The following is a 23,686-nucleotide window of genomic DNA, read 5'->3' as shown; positions in this document are numbered from 1 at the left end:
GTGGTGACAGGACCATCTTTTTATGATCACATGCAAATACCAGGCCAGGCAGGTTGGCTCACACCTGTAATCCTAGCACTCTGGGAGGCTGAGGCGGGAGGACTGCTTGAGCTCAGGAGTTTGAGACCAGCCTGAGCAAGAATGAGACCCTCATCTCTACAAAAAACAGAAAAGTTAGCCAGGTGCAGTGGTATGCACCTGTAGTCCTAGCTACGTGGGAGGCTGAGGCAGGAGGATCCCATGAGCCCAGGAGTTTGAGGTTGCAGTGAGCTACGATGATGCCACTGCACTCTAGCCAGGGTGACAAAGTGAGATTCTGTCTCAAAAAACAAAACAAAACAAAACAAAAAACCAGGGTCTTATCTTTTATGGCTGTTACAGAAAGCAGAGGTACTACTGTAAAGGAATTCAGTAACAGGGCAGATGTGTTTATTATATTAATCACTAAAACTCTTAGGATGGTAGGCAGGATAGAACGGTGGTTAGGAAGTTAGGTGCTAAATTTCATCAGGCTTGGGTTTGAGTCCCACCTGTGTATCTGCTGCATACCCTATGTTATTCAACTTTCAAGACTTAATTTTCCTCATCTGTACATTTTAGATACCAACTCTGTGAAATTACTGTTGTTAGGAGAATGAAATGAGTTAGTGTATATTAATCGTTTAATGTAACATGTGGATACCTAACTAGCTATCAGTAAATACTAGTTGTCATTATTGTCTGTTATAAACACATACATACACACATGCCTTTCTTGTGTATAATTCTAGTATGGGATTTCTCAGGCAAAGAACTAGCTTTTAGTAGAATGTTTTAGGCATCAAGTATATTTCAGACATCAAAGACATTACATGTTTTTATATACCCAGCAAGTCTTTTCCACCTCAGTGGGCATCTGAAACAAGAGCTTTATTCACCTGTATTTCATCTGGAATGAGAATTTTCCTTAGGACAAAAGTTTAAATTAACTAAAAAAAAAAAAAAAATTCCTTAGGGAGAGTTAGTGTGTCTTACGCTGGTGTGTGTTTATTGTAGGAGTTACTAAGAGTTGGTTTTGGTAAAGAGAAAGCAAAATGGAGTTGGAGGTGAGATCTCACAGGATAGGAAGGCAACTATCTCTGGCAGATAACCTAGGTTCTCAAAGACACAGTTGTGGGCAGCTAATTTTCATAGTGGCAAAACTTTTCCTCATTCCTTAGTAGATGTTAGATTTAGACATTATGTTAAGTTCCTAACAAGGGTGAGAGTCATAAGCACGTAAGCCTCAGACATCAGTAGAAATGCTTTCTTGGGTCAGCCCACTGGAGCCCTCTGGACCAAAAGGTTTACCAGCAAAAACAGCATGTTCCTTTCAACCTACTTCCATGTTTACATTCTCCACAACAGTTTTCACATTTTGGTAGAAAACAATATTTCATATTGAGTATGGGAACTTAACAGCTTTCATAACCAATACTGAGGCACAGCCTTTGACAGTGCCTCTGGTCAGTGTCCACAAATGAGAGAGTTATAGGAAAAATGTTTCCTAGCTTTGAAACATTGATTCATTTGCTCTAGGATGAGGTATTTACTGAGTATTTGGACTTAGCATCTCTGATAAAAGGAAATATTATGGCCAAACTTCTGATATGGGAATAGTTGAACACACATACTCCCAGGTACTTCATATAGGAAAAATGTACTCATTGTTTAGAATAATTATAACTCAAGGTACCACTGTTCCAGAGCTGTTAGATATACTTCAGGCAGTTTGCCATGCAGAAGCAGCAGTCCAGCAGTATGGACAGGGAAATGGGTATTGTTTAATACATTTGCTGTTGGTAATGAACAAGATTGTGTGCAGGCCATGTTTGAGATGTGGCTGCTTATGCTTGTTGCTAAAATCCTATATATAAAAGTGTAAGTAGGAGATTTGTACAAGTTGGAGAACAAAAATGAACTGAAATAATAGAAGTAGGAATTACAAAGGAATTAGGGAAACTACAATTTTTCCCCTCTCCTTTTGCTGTTTGAAGTTATACCATGCTGAGAGGAGGGACATTTTTCCTAACTGTAGCACTACGATACCATATATTTTTAGTGCTTTTTCCCCTAGTCAGCGCTTTGTGGTGTAACTCTGCACATCCTGTGTTGTGAAAAATAAACAGAGTCGTTGAATAAGCTCTCTTCTGTTTCATAGGCACACTAGTAAATGAATGTTTAGAAACTCCCTGTATTAGAAAAATTAGTATTCTAGAGTAGCTGTTGTGTTTAATTCATGACTTATAAAGTAATGATAACAATAAAACCCCACACAAAAAAAACTCAGCAGGAAAATTGAATACATCCTTACCTCTAATCTGCCCTTTTTGGATCAAGACATTTCAGAGAAAATAGTTGCTTGTGTCTTAAGGAGGCTTGCTGTAGATTTGGCTTCTCTAGCTAAGGCCAGAACAAGTGAATGAGTTGTGAGAATGATGCATTGCTGTCTTTTGGACCATATTTAGATGCAACATATGTTTTTGTTCTTCTACCGCCTCTCATAAGAGACATGCTTTTGGGCTTCATTCCAGGTACAAGGTTATCAAAATGTACTATATGCCCAGTAAGGTTTGTTTCCTTGAGAAAGAAAGATATTTTATTTGAACACAAGGCTCCTGACGGTGAAATTGTTTTAAGCTTGGGGTGGAGGTGGGTTTGATTGGCATTTAGCAATTTGTCACTCACTGTGCAGTGGGAAGACTAGACAGTGTTAAAGAGCCAGATTTTAAAACCCCTCTCTAGCCCTTCACTTTTCCCCTGGGATGTGTTTAGTTCAAATATGCCCATGGGGTCACCCTCTGAAAGATAGACGTTTAGCGTGGGAAAGGAACCACCCTGTACACAAATAGCACAAATTATAGCAGGGAAAATGCAGATGGTAATCTGAAGCATATCTTAAAAGCACAGCTAGAAAGTGGTAATGTTGCTCTCACGGGGAACCTAACATCCTGGGATGGTGGGGGTAGGGAGGACTCTTTCTGTATGTGTGGAAGTATTGGTGATGTCTTCCTGGAAATGTGCTAAGAGTGAATTTTATGTTCTAAATATGAGTGCACAAAAACTTTTGACCCACATGTGTACTTTGTTATAAAAGGTATGTTCCTGGCTATTGACTTACAGCAGCAAAGAACTAAAACTCAGATCTGTCTTTCCTATTTAGGGACTGGCACATCTTCACATTCATCATGTGATCCACCGGGATATCAAGGGCCAGAATGTATTGCTGACTGAAAATGCAGAGGTGAAACTTGGTATGTGATGCATGTGCAGCGTGATCTAATACTTGTCCCTGGTGCAAACCAGCAACATTCCCTGCCTTGGTTACTTGTAGCTGAAGGTTCAGTCTAGCCTGGCTCCAGCCTGCCTTATCTCATGCTTCTCCCCTCTGCTCTGTTCTCTCTACAGCAGCCAGACTGATCTTTAAATCAGACCACTTTCCTGCTTAAAGTCCCTTAGTGGCTTCCTGTTTTACTTTGGATAAATTCATATTCCTTACCTTGGCCCATTAAAAGCCTGTGTAGGATCTGATCCCTGCTACTTTTCCCACTTCAGTTTGTGACTTACTTCACTTCTTTCTTCCTCAATTACTGTCATTTTTTTGAACTTCTTGGAACTCACCTCAGGGCCTTTGCACATAATGTTTCCCCATTGGGAACACTTGACCACGGTTTTGAAGTCACAATTTTTCCTTCATCTTCAGGGGTCTTCTCTGACCCTCTGATCTGTCTTGGGCCCTGCTGCTTGTTTCCTTCATAGTCCTAGTCACGTTTATAATTATATCATTATTTGTTTACTTGTATTTCTGTCTCCTTTACTAGAATGGAAGTTCTGGGAATGCCGTGACTAAGATTTTTTTCTTCACCAGTGTATTCTTATTTAGCATCTAGTGTTAGTGACTTCAATGTAGCAGGTAAATTTCTGCATGGATAGATAGATAATTACAGCCCATGGTGTCTTCCTGAAGATGATTTTACAATGGTTCTCTTATATTTTCTGTTTCTTTTAGCTGGATCGGAACTTGTTGTCATTCTACTTTCATACGATGATTTGATCAGAGTTTTAAAGAGAGTTAGCATTAATTTTTCTAACACTAAGGCATCACAAGAAAAAATTATTAATGTTAATAAGGATATAGTCCACCTTTCTTTAAAAAATTATGGTCACTGTAGTTGTATTTTAAAAATCATTATGATTGCTTTCCTTGCATAGTGCCTGCACTTACTGGTGGTCTTCTATGGGGGAAGTCTGCCCAGTTGGAAACTCCCTTCAAAGCTAAGATAGGCACTTGAGTTGTTCTCATCTCTAACCCCTGGTACTAGGCCCATGAGAGTCCCTGAGGAATTACTTAGTGGTAGGATGCTGTTGCATTCCATATTGCTGTGGAGCATGCTTAGGCTTTCTGAACTGACTACATGGCCTGTGTGTCTCTCTCAAGAAGAGGATTCAGCAAGTGAGTCTACATCCTCACCAGGCCATTTCCTGAGCATGTTCTGTACACAGAAGTTGAATCTATGACCTATGTAAATCATTTCAACACTTCGTAGGCCCTTTTGCATGAGGTTCCCACCTTTGCATGTTCCTGCTGAGATAGTGGCAGTGTGTGTAGTGGTGATGTTGGCAGGTACTGAAGGGCAAACATTCCATTAGATCGGGGGCTTTCTAACAACTCTACCTCCCATCTTTGAACTTTCCTCTATACCACCATCATCATTAAATAGGGTGGGACTGAGAAATCACTGAAAAATCAGTGGAAGTCCCCAAGTGCTGTGGGGTGTGTTCTTTGTGTATTTGCGATTTAGGTTGATTCTCTTTATTTAATGCAGTACTATGTTATATTTCCAAGAAAACCTTTGTGGATTTCTTAATTTTTATGTGGTTTATTAGTGCCATTGAGAAGCTTAGTCATGTGGGTCTTAGTCAGGTCACCCAAACTTGGGGCTTTTGTCTGTGGCAGGCATGTTCTCTGAAAGCACTGAAGATTGTCCTGTATGCAAAAGGCCCTCTGCTGGTCACTGTTGGGGAAGCTCAGGGAGGCCGCTGGGTCCAGGCCTCCCAGGAGCTTCCATTCTGTTAGAATATCTTGCAGTCTTGGTGGCTTTCCTCCAGAAAGGGTGCTTCTTTCTGATACTGCCTTGAGGATTGCGTGTATGTTCACAAAGCACTGCTGTTTCAGTTTACTGCGAAGACACCTCTCCCCCCATTACATCTTATTTGTTAATTGTGTTTCCACTTTCCTTTCTCTTCTTCCTGCAGTTGATTTTGGTGTGAGTGCTCAGCTGGACAGGACAGTAGGCCGGAGAAATACGTTCATAGGCACTCCCTACTGGATGGCTCCTGAGGTCATCGCCTGTGATGAGAACCCAGATGCCACCTATGACTACAGGGTAAGAGGCACCTGCTCTGTGGCCTTTGCTGGGCCACTGGCGTTCCTGAAGGAAGGAGGCTTTGCTCATAAATTGCACACTCCTTATCCCTGCCTGCTCTTGCCAAGAAGAAGTCATGAGCACACCACTGGGTGTGCAAATTTTCCAGGACAGTATTTAGATGTGGTCTATTTTGTCCATTTGTACCACCTCTGTTCTCACTAAGGCATATACTGGTTTCAAGATAGTCTGGAGTGCTTTCTTGTGCCTAGAACTTTTCATCATGAGTAAATTAAATGTTTTTGTCCCGTTTGCCATCCTTTTTAACTTGAAGAATGTATTAGAATCAAATATTTATTCTTTATAAAATATTGTCCTCATATAGCAATAGCTTCATCTGTGTAAAATTTTAGAGATGTTAAAGAGCTTTATAGTTTTGATTCAGTATGCAGATATATTGAAGTTATTAGAGTGACCTCTAGGGACTTGAATCAGTAATGCACTTTTTTGATTCAGGTCTAAAACCCATATTTGATAATTAGACACAGATTGACTCTGTGTACAAAAACTGTTAAAAATAAAAACCTTAATTAAATGGTTAATGTACCTGTTAATGATATTCAAAATTGAGTTCATGTCTTAACAGTCTCCAATGTATTTTATTATTTATTATAAGTAGCTAATTAGGCTTAATTTAAGCCTACCATGCAAAGGAATTTTTATTTTATTTTTTAATATGCTGAAGTATTTTAAAATAGATTATAGACTTTGTGACTTTCCACTCTTTTAATATGTCACTAAATATCTCAAAAATTTGAAAATGTTTCCAACATAGCCAAAATATCACCCTACCTAAGTAAAAGAAGTTACTTTTAACTTCTTAATACAAAGTTCATAATTAGACCCAGCTGGTTTGCCCAAATCAGTGTCTAGTACAGGAAAATATTATTTGGCTGTTTGGCCCATGAGTTTCTCTTAATCTAGAATATTGCCATCTTCCCCTCCTTTTATGAAACTGACATGCTGAAGAGGCTGGCCTGTTATAAAATGTCCTGTGCTCTGTGTTTGTCAGATTACTTCTTTGTAATGTAGCTTGTTTCCTGTAAACTGAAAGGCTCAGTTATTATCGAGGGGAACCTACTTAGAAGGTCTCCTCACAGAAGATGGGGGTGCTTTGCCTGCCTCACACCAGGAGACCTGCAGCACCATGTATCCCACCACCGTTGCTGCCTGGAGCAGTCACCAGGTTCAGGGGGTAAACCCCTTTGTACTCCTGTGGTACAGAAACTTCATAAAAATAAGGGAGGAATTCACAGCCTTATCCTTATTCTTGTATTCAAACATATGTGCCTGAGCATTGTAACATATTTATAGATTATTTAGAAAACCCTCAAATTGAGCAACTTTAGGTAATTGCTTGGTTAAGATAACATATAAACAAAAGTATGCTAATGATAATAACTATCTTTATAAAAATCTTTTTTTGGATTTTAAGATATAGTCACTGATAAAACTTTCTTACATCAGCCAGAGTTTATTACAGAGTGCTGTACCAGATACAAAAGCAAATAAAAGAGAAAACACCTGCCCTCATAGAACTTATATTTGAATAGGGAATAAAGTTTAAATCAAATTTTAAATTTATTATTTCAGCGGAATCAGAAGGAAAAGATTCCATGCAGAGAAAGACTGTTTACTTATTTGGTTTGAAGGTGGAGTATGACACTCAGCAGCATGATTTGAATTAGTAAACTATGGTCGATTTTATGATTTCAGTTGTGGACATTTTATAAGGAATGGTTTTTGGCCTTTAAACTTCTAAAATCTTGAAATTAAGTTTGAAGTATTAATATTAATGTAAAACAGAAAAACATAAACATAAATCTGAGCCAGGAATCTAAGTTACTGACTTGCAAAGCAATGAAGAAACATACTGAACAGTAGACTGTTCACTGGCCAGGTAGAGACAGGCTTTTAAATGGACCCGCTCTAGTTTGTTTGTAAATGTGAGTGGTTTTAATTAACAGAAATTTTATCTTTATTTTGTCATTGATTCGTTTATTCATTTGTAAGGCGTTGCTACGAATATGTTTGTACTTTTAATTTCCTAGCAAACTTTCTTCTGGTTTGTACAGCAAAGAAAGTTTTTATTTCATTTGTGTGAATAACCAAAAATGTCAGTTAATGGCTTCATAGTCAATGTGATGTCCATAACATACTGTTTTATTTTTGCAGAGTGACCTTTGGTCTTGTGGCATTACAGCCATTGAGATGGCAGAAGGTGCTCCCCGTAAGTAATTTTCTTTGCTTTTTAGCCCAGTCCCAAGACTTCAAAAAGAGCAGCTCCATGGATAAAGCCATTTTTTGGTGGGGCATTTAGATGAAAGAATTATAAATTTATATAATTTTATATAAATTATAAAAGTTTTAGATGTAAAAGGAATTCTTGGCAACCGCTCTTTCTTTCAGAGATCCCTAGGAGGTCTGTAGGCTACATTTTCTTTTTAAGTTGTAGTCACATGTATGTCCTGAAATTATGCTGAGGTCAGATGATAGTCATTTTTCTTTTTACATTTTAAACTTATTCAGTAAAATTGGTTCTAATACATGAAATTTTAGTATTAAGTTTTTTGACTTTACAAATGGAGGCATAACTTTCTATCTATAGAAAATTTTTTTTGGGTTATCTGTGAAATTTTGTAAGAGCGTTTACTTCTCCTTTGGATTCTATCAATGAAAACGTCATAAAATTGATTTTTGATCAGGGACAGTAGAATTGCAGAGAACAAAGAAAAAATATCATTTTCTGCTGGTCCTCTTAAAAAAAGGTATACACAAAGAATGTATAACTGCTTGGTACATAGTTGCTGCTGAAATAAATATTTGTTGAATGAATGAAAAAAATTTATTGACAGCCAAAAATTAGTTTGCAGTATAGGAATGGATGTCTGCCTTGAACACTGTACATTCCCTTATGTTTCCCTGTACGGAATTGGGAAAGGGTTGTATTGCGTGATCTTCTGTCTCAGCTTTCATTCACAATGGGAATAGTATTATTTGCTTCTCCACCTCCCATTTCCCAGATGCCTTGTAAGATTCTCTTGAAGGTAATGAAACATGTGAAAATGCACATATTAGTGCACATATATGTGCCTAACACACCTTTATGGGACAAGTGATAGGAGAACAAACAGTAATTGCACAGAATTAAACAATTCCATTTTACACTCATATTTTTGTTTTTCATGGTAATACTAGCTATAACAACAAACAGTTAACATTTCTGAAGGGCCTAACCATGCTTACTGTGTTATAGGCATTGTGTAAAGGCCCTTACAAGCTGTGTTACTTAATCCCTGCAACAACCCTATGAAAATACAATCATTTTCATTGTAATCTTACAGATGGTTTAAAAACTTAAGCATTAACTCCTTTAAGACTTTGATTTATGAAAACTTCCCAATGTCTGTTTGAAGTTGTTTGTTCTTCTTGTTGCTCTTATCCTCTTGTTTTGCTCTTTTTAAATGGGAAATTCAAGGTATGCCCTAGAGTTTATATCTAGATGTCTAGACTGCTTGATATGAAGCATATCAGTCTGATGATGGGCCAGATCATTTGATGTTATTTATAAGTGAGCCCTAGAAATCAAGAATGAGTAAAATAAGTGCCATACTGACACAACCGTCTCCTCTCCCCAGCTCTCTGTGACATGCATCCAATGAGAGCACTGTTTCTCATTCCCAGAAACCCTCCTCCCCGGCTGAAGTCAAAAAAATGGTAAGCTATGTATGGTTTTTTGTTGTTGTTGTACCTTTCCTTTTTTTTAAAAAGTGTTTCTTTTTAGTTTTACTTTCCTCTAAGACAAAATTCTGGCCCTTCTAATTCTGAAGAACACAAGAACCAGAACCCCAAAACACCAATTAAAGAATGCATTGATTTTTTTAAATGAATTTTTTTTCTTGAAAAATTCTCTTTGGATTACAGTGGTGACAAGTAACCATATGAAACACCATAACATGGTTAAAGAAAAAAGTTCCATTTTAATATTTAAACATTCTTTTAATTGTAATATATTACTAAACATCTTTCCATTAAAAAGGCAAAGCTGTATTGACTTGCAGCTTCTCAGATAAAATAGGATTTTAAAATTAATGGAGGTTTTTACTGTAATTAATTTTTTAAAAATTTGAAGTTGGACATACCCTTTTTTATTCCAGAAGAGTACATTAGCAGAATATTCCTTTTTACTTGAGTTACCACCTTCCCATCTTCTTGTGACTTCCATGCATTTGTAAAACAAAATACTGATTACCCATGGAGAGAGAGGATGGCCACCTCCCCTGAGGAAAGCTTTTATTACAGAATTTCAACATCATGGGAATATGCTGTTGGGGTTGGTTTAAAAATCTGCACTCTGGTTTTTGCTGGGAATTTTGCCAATCATTCCCTCCTGAACTTTTTTCTGGGTCCTTTGCTATTAGTTCTTGTCTATACTCAAGCTCTTCACACACGTGGGCCTCCCCTCCTTTTTCTGTTTCTTTTTCTGTTTTTGGGGGCTTATCTATCTTACTGTTGTCCACCTATGGATTTTTTCCCTCCTTTTTAATACCTTTCTTAGTAGTTTTTCAAAAATGCTGTCTCTACTTAGGGTTTTTTTTTTTTTTTAAAAAAAGACAGAGTCTGGCTCTGTTCCCCAGGCTAGAGTATAGTGGGGTCATCATAGCTTACTGCAGTCTCAAACTCCTGGGCTCAAGTTATCCTCCTGCGTTACCCTCTAGGATAGCTGGAACTGCAGGCACCACCACACCTGGCTAATTTTTAAATTTTTTGTAGAGACAAGTCTCACTATGTTGTTCAGGCTGGTCTTGAACTCCTGGCCTCAAGTGATCCTCCTGCTTCGGCTTCCCAAAGTACTGGGATTATAGGTGTGAGCCACCCCGCCCAGCCATCCACATTTAGATTCTTGGCCCATCTGAGATATGCAGGAGATCTCAATGATAAGTTTTCCATTCCGGACTTGGGATTTTAGCTATAACTATCTGCTTTTTTCTTTTTGGTTGTTCACCTTCTGATGTTTCCTTTTCCCCTTTATAGATGTACACACACACACATTTTCACACTAGTTTCCTTCATGTTTCTCTCTGTTCCTTGCTGTCCTTGCCCCCAAAACTTTTATCTTTCTTTCCTTACCTTTCTTCTGTTAGCAGGATTTTCTTATTTTTTATATACTAACTTTAACCACATTTGATTCCAGATAACTGAGGTTGTCTAAGTCCATTTACCCATTTTTAAAATGATTCTTACTGCTACATGGTTGCAAAGATTTTAGCCCCAGTTGGTCTCCTTATTAATACACGATAGCTCTGGGTATCCATGGGTGGCTACCCCTGGGGAAACCACATGAGTATAGTGGACATCACCAGGGAGTAGGCTGTGGGGCTGGAGTAACTCTTTATCTAGCTCACGTTAAACTAAGTAATAATTCCTTTTCCCTTTCCTTTTCTCTATCTGATTTCGTTGACAGAGATCTGTACTGGAAAGATTGCTGAATTAATGCTGTCTTTAGGGTATCTTACACTCTTGATTATTCTGTCCATTATTTGCAGTTTTGGATAAACTGTTAAGCATACAATATTTGTGATTTAGAGAGACAGTGATAGATGGCAGTAGATGCTTCCTGTGTTTTTTTCTTACATCAGACTTTCTTTAAACTTAATTAGATGCCACTTCATTTATGTCATTGTTCTCATGTTACCCAAATATTCTAAAAGGAAGAGATGGTTACAGAGATGAAGTCCTTCCTTTGTGATTGCTGTTCTCCAATTACCAGATGTAAATTTCTGCTACTGTTTTGGGAGAAGTGGCTTTCAAAAGATGATCCATGTCCTCCCTTCCAGCAGAACTTGATCATTGATTTTAGAGAATATATTAGAGGTCATTGATTCCCAAATGTTGGTCTGTAGACACAGTGCATGGTAATCCGTTTGGAATATTTTAATTCAGCGTTCCAGCCTCAAAGTTTCTGATCTGGGGAGTGACTCAGGTATTTGTATTTTTAATAAACTCCCTGAAATGATCTTTGTGGGCATTGGGGTTTAGGAATCTCCGTGTCAGAGCATTTCACTATTCCATGTTTCCTCATTAAACACAAAGTAATAGCTTCTTTGAATGACTTTGAGGGTCTTTCTCTGAGCTGACCCTGACTATTGTTCCCTTCTTTCCCACTTTTCATATTAGCTTCAGAAAATGACTCATTATTCTCTTAAAACTTCTCTACCTTTGTTCATGTTATTCCTTCACTTTGGGATGCTGTCTTCTCTTTCCCACCCTGTGATAAATATCAAATATTTCACTTTTTCTTGATGTCCAACTCAGTGTAATAGTTGTGGTTTTTCCCCCGATAATTTGATTATAGTTCTGCTCTTGTATACCCAAATTTCTTCCACTTTATTTTCTATGTGTATTTCTTACAGAGCCTAACATAAACAAATGCAAATAGTTGATACATAAATATTTGTTGAATTGAAAAAACGAGTAAGTTTTAATGGATATACAAGAGAATGAAATGATTCTTAAAAGCTCAGTGAAGTAATTGGAAAGAACTACACTAATTTTCTAAATCACATTTTAAAAGACTGAATACCTCATTCATTCAACAAAAATTTATTATATACCTATTGTGTGCTATGCTTAGTGTTGAGCATTGTTGACAGATTAGAAAGTAGGTTCCAGTTATTGACTTGTAGGGGAGACAGAAACACAACATAAAGTACACAGTCCATTTAAAGTCTGTTAAAAACAGATAACCCCAGAAGAAAGGCTCTAACTTGTGGCACATACAAGTGGAGTGTTACCAGGAAGGCTTATCAAAAACTGATGATTCCTCAGGTGAGTCTCACAAGATAGATGGGTAAGAGTGTCTCAGCCTAGACTAGTGCTGAGGTCATTATGAGCTGGGCATAGAGAAACAAGCAAAATAAAAGTGGCTAGTATGGCAAATGTAGACGACAGACTCATTGTCCCCCTAAACACTGTAATTTCTACCTTTGTATATTAAACATAAAGAACTGATAAATCAACCAGTGTGAAACTGAGGTTGAAATGTCAAATTAACAGGTTTTAGAGTCCTAGCATTTGGTCATGGACTCAGCTCCTTTCCTTATCTCAGTGTCTGTCCTTTTCTTCTAGGTACCAGACATCTATCCTCTATGTCTGTCCTCACATTAGCAGAGACTTCCCTCTTCCTCCACCCCGTGATTAAGTGATTAATAAGCAATATTAGATTTAAATCTAATTCATTGAAATCTGACTTACTTCATAGCTTCCTGTTGGTGTTATCAGTGATACTGTGCATTGCTTAAACTCTGCTAGATAAATGCTCCGAATCCCCAAGTCCTGAGTTCCTTTTTATGTTTAATATGTTATTCCTATGCATTTGCAGAATGTTCACAGTGAATCCCAAAGCTTGTCTTTGTTTTCAGGCTCTTAAGTTACTGATACTTTGGAGCATTTTACTCTTTGTGGTAGAAATTTGATGATTTTTTTTTTACTTCTTTTTACAGGTCAAAGAAATTTTTTAGTTTTATAGAAGGGTGCCTGGTGAAGAATTACATGCAGCGGCCCTCCACAGAGCAGCTTTTGAAACATCCTTTCATAAGGGATCAACCAAATGAAAGGCAAGTTAGAATCCAGCTTAAGGATCATATAGATCGGACCAGAAAGAAGAGAGGAGAGAAAGGTATTAAACCTGTTTTTCTGTTCATCTTTTTACATTTTTATTTTTAGGTTCTTGCCAACTAGAATAGGTCATTCCTTTCCCAACTGTGATTTTGTGCTCATTTGGCCAGTGCTTTAGTAGTTCGTCCCTGCCATGCAGTTCAGTGATTGGGGCTAGGGTCCAGCCTGGCTCAGGCGGGATTGGCTGGAGCTTTGTGGTTTGGCCAAGCTGATACCAGGTAGACAGGCGATGTGGCGGGTCAGCGTGGTGGGTGGCTTTTCTTGTTGCTCCACAGGAGCACATCGTTGTTGCTCCTCGTTTTACTTCTTCACGGATTTGTTCATTGCATACTTCACTCGAAGTTTATTGAGCATCTGCTGTGAACATCACCATCAATGTGTTCCTCAGTGTTATTCTCCTGCTCAAGGAACTGCTCCCACCCCCAGGATTTCCTACTTCTTTACTCTGTTACAGGCAGTGTGAATAGGCATGGGCCACAAGTATGCTCTTGTACTGATTACTGAAGGTTCCTTTCTGTCCTCAATGTCTTTGTTTTATATCTTTTTTTCTTTTCTGTTTTTTTTTTGAGACAGAGTCTCACTCTGTTGCCCGGGCTAGAGTGCCGTGCCGTGGCGTCATCCTAGCTCACAGCAACCTCAAACTCCTGGGCTCAAGCGATCCTTCTGCCTCAGCCTCCCGAGTAGCTGGGGCTACAGGCATGCATCACCATGCCCGGCTAATTTTTTATATATATATTTTTAGTTGTCCAGCTAATTTCTTTCTATTTTTTTTTTTTTTAGTAGAGATGGGCTCTTGCTCTTGCTCAGGCTGGTCTCGAACTCTTGAGCTCAAATGATCCACCTGCCTCGGCCTCCCAGAGTGCTAGGATTACAGGCATGAGCCACCATGTCCGGCCTGTTTTATATCTTTACACATACTGTGCCTACCTACCTGGAAGGCCCTCTGTTTTCCTTCTGTCTACAAGGTGCAGTTCAAACTTCATTACCATCTTTACTAAACCACGTTCTCTGAGGCTGCTAGCTCACATTGATTTTTCTGTTTTGTGGATCCTTGCAGTAACTTTATGGAACAATATTTGGATAACTGGCATCCCAGTAATGAATTTTTTGACACTCAAATTTTGAGGACAAAGAGGAAACTAAAAAGAACAAGTTCAAGGCAGTAGAAGAGTTGATCACAGTCATTCAGGAGGCCTGTGCTGAGCTTTTCATATGTTCATTTGAGCTTCATAATATTCATAGTCATCATTGTTGTTCAAAATAACTTTCCCCCCTCTGATTTATTTAGTCTTAATTAAGTTTTGTTCATTAAACTATGCACTTGTAACAAAGTGAAATAAAGATTGAAGCAAGACTTTTTTTTCCCTTAACTTTCAGTTGACATGGTAGCCCAATTTTTGTAAATAAATTATTTGCATATTAGATTATTTTCTCATTACTTAATATAGCTAACATTCATGGAACAGTTGCTATGTGCCAGGCATCTGCTAAATACTTAGTCTGGGTCATCTCATGCATTTCTCATTATCCATATTTTGCAGATGGAAACAGCAAAGCACCTTCCCTCATTTGAATCTTTGAGTCCCAGTGACCTCCTTATTTTCCCTGGATTCACCTTCCAAACACTGTCAACCTCTTGTCAATAATTGGTAGTTTATGGTACAAAATTTTGAACGTAGCAGAGTACTTATTTATTTATTTATTAATTATTTCAGCATATTATGGGGGTGCAAATGTTTAGGTTATGTATATTGCCCTTGCCCCGCCAGAATCACAGCTTTGAGCATGTCCATCCCTCAGACGGTGCACACTGCACCCATTACGTGTGTATATACCCATCCCCTCTTCCCCCTTCCCATCTGCCCGGCGCCTGATGAATGTTACTACTGTATATGCACTTAAGTGTTGATCAGTTAATACCAATTTGATGGTGAGTACATGTGGTGCTTGTTTTTCCATTCTTGGGATACTTCACTTAATAGAATGGGTTCCAGCTCTATCCAGGATAATAACAAGAGGTGCTAGATCACCATTGTTTTTTGTGGCTGAGTAAAACTCCATGGTATACATATACCACATTTTATTAATCCACTCATGTATTGATGGACACTTCAGTTGTTTCCACATCTTTGTGATTGTGAATTGTGCTGTTATAAATATTTGAGTGCAGATGTCTTTTTTATAGAATGTCTTTTGTTCTTTTGGGTAGATGCCCAGTAATGGGATTACTGGATCAAATGGTAGTTCTACTTGTATCTCTTTGCGGTATCTCCATATTGCTTTCCATAGAGGTAGTACTAGTTTGCAGTTCCACCAGCAGTGTATGAGTGTTCCTGTCTCTCCGCATCCATGCCAACATTTATTATTTTGGGACTTTTTGATAAAGGCCATTCTCACTGGGGATAAGTGATATCTCATTGTGGTTTTGATTCGCATTTCCCTGATGATTAGAGATGTTGAGCATTGTTTCATATGTTTGTTAGCCAAAGTGGGTAAAGGACATGAACAGAGTACCTATTTAAAGGATTCCAAAGATTATTTAGGTTATAATTTCCCTTAGAAGCTTGTGTATATCTATGTGCTATGTCTGCATATCTATTAAAATCCATCTATATGTCTGTTTAAATTATATAGCTTTTGATTATCTAGCACAGAGAAAAAATAATATCATATGTATAGACTGACAGATTTGTCCTGAATTATATTTTAAGTGCTCAGGCCCATTTTTCTTACCAGGACACTGATTTTCATCTTATATGTCTCTGAAAAAAAATAGAAATGTATTTTTTGTTTGTGAGTAGACTTTGTTTTTTAAATCTTTTCAACCTGCCTGGTTTGGATTGCTCTTTGGAGTGACTGCTCACTGAAAGTTGGATACTGACATTAAGTGAAGGGACCAATAAAACCTATAGAAGTGAAAATGAGTTATTTATGTTGAAACTTTTGTTTGAAGTCTGGTCTAAGTAGAACAGTTTTTGTCTCATTCTTTTGCTATGTTGGTTAATTAGTTTCCCCCTGGTTTTGCCTTTACAATTTGTCGGAATATTTTACTTTGGTTTTTTGCTGTAATTACCTACTTAATGCTTTACTTTTGGTCCATCCAGCAGACTTTTCTTTCTGTTGCACTCTCTGTGGGTCCCCAATTGCTAAAAATAACCAAATAAATTCTCTTGGTTGTCATAGTTTCAGCAGTTACATTTGTTTTTTTTTTTTTTTTTTGAATTTTGGCATCAAAGTAGATTTCTGTGAATTTGCTGGTGCTCTTGGGCCACTTTTCCTGTATGCCAGGGGTTCTGGAGACCCTGTCATGGTCCTGCACCCCCTCAGCAACATATCCCCGTAAGAGATTGTGTTGAAGGCTATGGAATTGGCTTTTCCATGGGGAGTGAGTCTAGCCCAGGGAATTGCCTCTGACCATATCAGAATTTGCTGTCTCGCCTCTCCTCCCCAAGTTCTCCATACAAGTTGCTGTTTACACAAAGAACATTTTGTTTATTTCCTGCTATAATGTCCTTGGAGAAGCTTGCCTGAACAAGTATGTGTCAGGACTTGTGAACTGTCCAATTTATCTTGTCCTTTTCCTTGTAGATGAAACTGAGTATGAGTACAGTGGGAGTGAGGAAGAAGAGGAGGAAGTGCCTGAACAGGAAGGAGAGCCAAGGTAACCACAAAAACCACTATTTAGCATCCTGCTCGTTGAAGAGATTAAGCTTAATGCTGGTGTTAGGATTTCAGAAGACTCCTGCATATTAGAAAGCATCTTAAATTACTTCGAAAGTGCCTTACTATCTCTATTCTTCTCTATTTTGTGATAGATTCCTATAAACATTTTTCTTCCTTAGATCCTCTTATCTAGTTATTCTTTACCAAGGATTGCATTGTGTCCCCTTCCCTAGTCATTTCGAAGTATACGGGGCTGTGTTGGGGGCTGGGTGAGGGGGTTGCCCCAGCATTCATTGCTCCAGGAGGCATGGATGGTAAAGGTCTTATGGTGTGCAGAACATTGCTACACAAAGAATGGTCCTGCTGAGCGGCCAGCAGGACCTCTGTTGGAAAACTCTGCAGTTTTTCCAAAAACTTTTTTTTTTTTGCTCTTCCCACAAATATGGTTACCAGTATTTGATTTCATCTGTTAGGGTATGTTTGTCTGAATCCATTTTATGTTCTATGTTTTGGTTCATCTCTACCTTCTCAAGGTATGGGAAAGCAGAAGTTTGAGGAGTTAAAACTGGTAGCCTACACCTTGTAATAACTGATTAATCAAAGAATAGAGGATTTTTGGATTCTAATAATGGGGCTTGCCTGGCAGTTGTTCATGCAGCAGCTGCACAGGACTGAATAGTGGAGCAAAGGGATGCTGGGAGGGGTGTTGAGGGGCCTGTGGGGTGCCATGTGCCATAGAATGGGGGTTTGAAGAGAGAGAAGAGAGTTTATTGAAGAAACTTCATATTATCTTTTTCTTCTTATATAGGAGAAGATTTTAATCCATTTTAGACTAAAAATTTCATAGGAATTTGAACTGAATTTCATGAGCAATATAATTATTTTTGAAAAGAAGCATGATATAATGAAGGAGGCAGTTTAAGGAAATCTGTTTGCCATGTATTCCGAGTGGTGTGGAAGCAGAGAAGTAACTCTCAGTAGGGAGGACGGCTAGGAAGGATGCTGTTTAATCCATCTGTGCAATGGCTAATTCACGGGACCCACTTGAGCTCAGCTGCTGACTCTGGCATAAAGAAAGTGGGAGGGAGAAGTACGTGAGCAGACTTGGTGGTTGACCAGATGAAGATGAATGAACAGTAAGTACTGAAGAGTGCTCTGATGTTTTTGTTTACCAAAGGAAAATAAGGTGGTTAGAGAAGGACTAGTGACGTAGACAAAGGTGATTTCAATCTTTCATTTTACAGAGTTTGAATTGTTGTGAGAATCGTAAATAGAAATGTCTTGTCAAGCAAACGTCTAGGACAGAATTTTAAGATATTTACCACATGAATAAAAGAAGATATGGGACTCTTGAGTTGTAGATATAGTCATTATTCTATGGACGTATTAGTTGCATCCCTGGACTCAGAGGAACTCACAGAATGAATGTAGAAGGGGAATAGGATCCCAGTGCTCCTGTCTCGCTTATAGGACAGTGTGATTGGTACACACCCCTGAGAGCCCTGCTTCCTCCTGCAGTTCCATTGTTAATGTGCCTGGTGAATCTACTCTTCGTCGGGATTTCCTGAGACTGCAGCAGGAGAACAAGGAACGTTCTGAGGCTCTTCGGAGACAACAGTTACTGCAGGAACAACAGCTCCGGGAGCAGGAAGAGTATAAAAGGCAGCTGCTAGCGGAGAGACAGAAACGGATCGAGCAGCAGAAGGAACAGAGGCGGCGGCTAGAAGAGGTAGAAAAAGGGAAATGTCCAAGTTGGTCTTTTCTCTTTCTGTATTCACATTGGTAGCCAGACACTCAAAGGAATATTCTCTTTAGCCTCCTGAGGTAATGCTTACCCCCTGGCATAGCTGTTCAGAGAACTTCTGAAGGAAAGCTCATGCTTTGTACTGGCAGGCCTTCACACTCCTCGCGGCCTTAGAAATGTTTTCCTTCCTTGTAAAAGCTTTAAGGACCTGCCCCACAGTTACTCGTCAACGTATCATGTTAGATGCAGTACAAGTGTCCTCTCAATGGCAACAGACCAGTTTTGTGACATCTGTTTCCATTGTGGTTTAAGTTGGCTTGCTCAGGCTTGACCTGATTCCTTTTTTACCCCTAGCCTCTGGGTCCCTGTTCATATGTACATATTTTTCTGAAACTTCAGACGGTTTCAAAGGAAAAACATTTTTCTCTAAATGCCTTAACTTTAGGTAGACTTAAGAGTAAGAGATGCAGAAAACAATTTTAATGTGGGATTAGTTATGTCCTATGGTGGGGAAGTACATTGTGTACTACCTGCTCATTTAACTCATTAATATTGTTAACATTGGTAATGTGGTTACCCACAGCTTTTTCATTTTTAACTTACAGAAATATATTATTTCCCTATACAGTCACGGGTCATTTAATAACAGGGATACATTCTGAGAAATGTGTCGTTAGGTGATTTCATCTTTGTGTGAACGTCATAGAGTGTACTTACACAGAGTTGGATGGTATGGCCTACTCTGTACTTAGGCTATATGGTATATAGCCTATTGTTCCTAGACTACAGACCTATACCTGTTACTGTACTGAATATTGTAGGCAGTTGTTACACAATGGTAAGTATTTGTGTATCAAAACATAGAAAAGGTACAGTGCAATATGGTATTTTAATCTATGGGACCACTGACATATGTGCGACCTGTGGTTGACCAAAATGTCGTTATGTGGCACATGACTATATTTCACCTGGGGGTCAAAAGAATTTTTTGATTTTCTTTTCTTAACTGCCTACTGCTATATATACTTCACAGCCCCAAATTTCTCATTCATCATCATTTCTGTTTTTATTTAATTCATACACCTTGTTGTTTGACCTCTATCTTTCTCTTCCAGAGAAAGAACCCAACAACAATAAAGCCTTGTATTGATATTATCCAGTGGAGTTTAATTTAAATAGCACATGCTGTTACCCAACTTACTTAACAATATCTTGGCATAGAGTCTTTGTTTCATTTTGCATATTTGTAGTCTGGATTCTGAAAACTCTTCATATAATTTTTATAACTAAGGAGCTTGCAAATACTCAGCCAGGGCTTTTAGAAGACAACATAAGACACACCTTCCCCTGCAGTAGGGACAACTTGGCTATTTTGTAACGCTTTTTGTAGTTTATTTTCAAATTCCCTTGCAGTATTTTTGTTAAGATTCTTCTTAATGTTCTTTGAAAATAACAGAAACCCTGAATGGGTTCAGAGATTAGTTCAAGTTGCATATTGATGGTTTGTACTTACTATATTAGAATGCTTGCGTTTTGAGGCTCTGGCTATTTCTTTATGTGGTGTTTTCCACTGTCCTTTCTAATCCTTGCCTGTACTTTCCTTATGCAGGTGGCACAGGTTAATTTGGTGGTTTATATTAATAAATTGAAGTGCCAAGGACCAGATTAGGTTAGAGCTCATTTGTAACCTAGGCCTTGGGGAATGTCTTCCAGGCCGTCAGTGTAAAATGGATATCTGTTATCCAGCCTCTGCGTGTGGTAGGCAGTGAGGATTACTAGGTGAAGGTGAGCAATAGCTCGAGGCGAAGAACTGAAGTTTTAAAGTAATTTTGTTTTATTAGCTAAATAAATGCTAGTCAATTAGGTATGCTTGCTAAAACAAGAATTTTGTACTTTACATGTTTCGATTATCCTTTTAATTTCAGATTTTCAGTGTAAGTTCAGACTTGGTCACCTCTTTGAGCCTGTTTTCTTAACCAGCAAAGATTAAGAAAGTACTGAAACAGGAAATGTTCACATGAATAGAACCCACTGGTTTGGATTCTTGGTGATCTAGTTCTTTGTTGTTAGCCTGGGCAATTAAGTTTTGTCTATACTGTAGGTCTCAGAAAAGTAATTTGGGAATGTAGTCATTCCTTGGTATCATGGGGGATTGGTTCCAGGACCTCCCATGGATACCAAAATCCAAGGATGCTCAAGTCCCTGTTATAATAAAATGGCCTAGTATTTGCACATAACTGATGTATTATACATCCTCTCATATACAGTTATGTGCTACATAACAACATTTCTGTCAACAATGAACCACACATACTATGATGGTCCCTTAAGATTATAAGGGAGCTAAAAAAAATTCCTGTCACCTAGTGATGTCATAGTTGTCATAATGTAGTAGCGCAACCCATTACATGTTTGTGGCCATGCTGGTGTAAACAAACCTGTGCTGCTAGTCATATTAAAATATCATGACTATGTAGGGCACATAATGCTTGATAATGATAATAAACAGCTATGTTACTAGTTTATTTACTGTACTATACTTTTAACTGTTATTTTAGAGTGTACTGCTTCTACTTATTTAAAAAAAAGTTGACTGTAAAACAGCCTCAGGCAGGTCCTTCAGGAGGTAGCCAGAAGAAGGCGTTGTTATCATAGGAGATGACAGCTCTGTGCCTGTTATTGCCCCTGAAGACCTGCCAGTGGGACCGAATGTGGAGGTGGAAGACATTATATTAATGATCATGACCCGTATTGGCCTAGGCTCGTGTGTGTGTTTGTGTCTTAGTTTTTAATAAAAAAATTTAAAAAGTTAATAAAAATTTGAAGTAGGAAAAAGCTTATAGAATAAACATAAAGAAAGAAAATATTTTTGTGCAGCTATACAGTGTGTTTGGTTTTTAGAGTCAAAAAGTTAAATTTAAAAGTTTATAAACATGTTACAGAAGGCTAAGGTTAATTTATTATTGAAGAAAGAAAAAGATATTTTTATAAATTTAGTGTAGCCTAAGTGTGCAGTGAAACTCTACAGTAGTGTACAGTAATGCCTCAAACCTTTGCATTCACTCACCCAGAGCACCTTCCAGTCCTGTGATCTGCACTCGTGGTAAGTGCTCAGTATAGGCGTACCATTTTTATCATATTTTTTACTCTACTTTTTCTATGCCTAGGCACGTTTAGATACATAACTACTTATGATTGTGTTACAGTTGCCTACAGTGTTTAGTACAGTAACATACTGTACAGATTTGTAGCCTAGGAGCAATAGATTATACCATGTAGCCTAGGTGTGTAATAGGCTGTGCTGTCTAGGTCTGCATAAGGACACCCTATCGTGTTCACACAACAATGAAATTGCCAAAGGATACATTTCTCAAAACATCATACCCCCTTCATTCTGCAACACGTGACTGTACTTTAAATCATCTCTAGATTACGAATGATACCCAATACAATGTAAATGTCATATAAATAGTTACACTATTGTTTAGGAAGTAATGATAAGAAAAAAGCTGTACGTGTGCAGTACAGACAGTTTTTTCAAATATTTTGTATTCGTGGTTGGTTGAATCCGTGGATACATAACCCATGGATGCAGAGGGCCAACTGTATTTGACCCATATATGGTTTGTAGCCCTTTATTAGCATTAAGGGTTCAGTCAGAACTGTTTGAGGAATAGAGAGTCTTTATTTTATGAACAAAGTATTAAAAGATGGTCAGCCTCACACCCAAGATAAGTGACAATTAAAACTGAAAGGACATAACTTTCTGTCAGCAGACTGGCAAAAAAATGATCCATAAGTTGAGGCTGTGGGGAAACAAAGTGCAGATATTCTTTCCTTTGTAATCGCCACAAAACCAGGCCCACTGGGTTTGGGGGCTTCTCCTGCCACCCACACACCCCTGTTTCTGCACCTCTCTTCAGGTGAGGGATGGTGCTTTTGCCCTGTATAGGTCCTTCCTCTGTAAGAAGCATTCTTGTGTGTGTATTCCCATCCCCCCAACCTCTGCAGCGGCTAGTGTCTCCCTCCTCTGCTTCCTCCTCCTTGCCTCCTGTGTGAACGTGGTATCTTTTGGAAGTCTTTGCAGATATTTTGGAGTCTGTCTCCCAGTTTTGCTGAAAATGGTGTGTCATTTTTATCCCAGTGGTTTTGTGCTCGTCTTTCACTGAATGATGATTTGGTATCCATTATTTATCCCTTTCTCTCATGACATTCACACATTTGGTTAGCATGTTTTCCTTATTCTTGATCTATTTGATAACAATGTTAAACAGGATAGTTCCTGGAGGAAACCTGATTAGTAATCTAAATCAGTTTAAGTTAATATTATATTTGTCGGTGTATTTTGAGTATGATTTGAACCTACTACATATTTAACTATGTTTCCTGTCTTCTAGTCTATTTGACCTCATAGTGACTGTTCAATTACTGGTAAAAACAAGACACAGTTGTCTGTGGTTTGTTCTGCTACTCTAGTAAATGTTAAAAAAAAAAATTTCCTAGAAAAGATTTGTTTCAGTCTACGGTGGCATCATAACAATAGGACATTCTTTTTTAAAAACTGTGCATAAATGATCTTTTTGATATAGATAGAGGTCAGAATCAATCTTTTGATTTGACATTTCCCAAACGTATTTTTGTCTTGAAAAAACAAAAATCCCTATCCCTTACCAGTCTTACCCTTGGTGATATGGTGACCATGATGTTTTCTGGAGACTTTGAATTTTTGCCATTTAAGTTAAGTGAAGAACTTCACTTAGTAAGCTGTTAATCACTTTTTCCTGCTACTGGTACACTGCTGACAGCATATTCAAGTTCCTGCCTCAGAATCTTTCTGTGGGTACTTAAAAAATAATCTATTTTCCTTTCAAAGTTTTTAGCACTAGAGTCTCAGTTGTCACTTTGTGATTTTGGAGAATCTGCTTCCTCCAAGGGAGGAATAAACATTAGTGTGATCCCTGGCAGTTTCTGTTTGCCTTTCTTCCACCAAGAGAACACACAGTAACATTCATCTCTGTCTTTTCTACAAATCCCAGAGTGATCTCTGCAGATCCCAAAGTTAAATTTTAGAGGGGTGGTGGAAGTAGAAGAAATTAAAAACAAAGGAAAGCAAGAGGGAAAAAAGTCTCTGTGTGAAATGGGATTAGTATTGATGTTG

General features: G+C 38.2%; 1 protein-coding gene across 18 annotated transcripts in view; it reads left to right on the top strand.

Annotated features, from left to right (window-relative positions):
- The window catches only part of MAP4K4 (mitogen-activated protein kinase kinase kinase kinase 4), a 183,596-nt gene that overhangs the window by 117,390 nt on the left and 42,520 nt on the right, over positions 1-23,686 (top strand). For all 18 annotated transcript variants that reach the window (XM_012641953.1, XM_012641950.1, XM_012641965.1 and 15 more), the window contains exons 6-12: positions 3,182-3,272; positions 5,275-5,405; positions 7,620-7,674; positions 9,083-9,161; positions 12,947-13,122; positions 16,710-16,782; positions 18,303-18,513. In XM_012641953.1, coding sequence (XP_012497407.1) covers positions 3,182-3,272; positions 5,275-5,405; positions 7,620-7,674; positions 9,083-9,161; positions 12,947-13,122; positions 16,710-16,782; positions 18,303-18,513 — 816 coding nt within the window. The remainder of the gene's footprint in view (positions 1-3,181; positions 3,273-5,274; positions 5,406-7,619; positions 7,675-9,082; positions 9,162-12,946; positions 13,123-16,709; positions 16,783-18,302; positions 18,514-23,686) is intronic.

This window comes from Propithecus coquereli, unplaced genomic scaffold (genome assembly GCF_000956105.1).
Source record: "Propithecus coquereli isolate 6110/MARCELLA unplaced genomic scaffold, Pcoq_1.0 Scaffold171, whole genome shotgun sequence".
In the NCBI taxonomy this organism is placed as follows: domain Eukaryota; kingdom Metazoa; phylum Chordata; class Mammalia; order Primates; family Indriidae; genus Propithecus; species Propithecus coquereli.
This window is presented reverse-complemented; position numbering and strand designations above follow the sequence as displayed.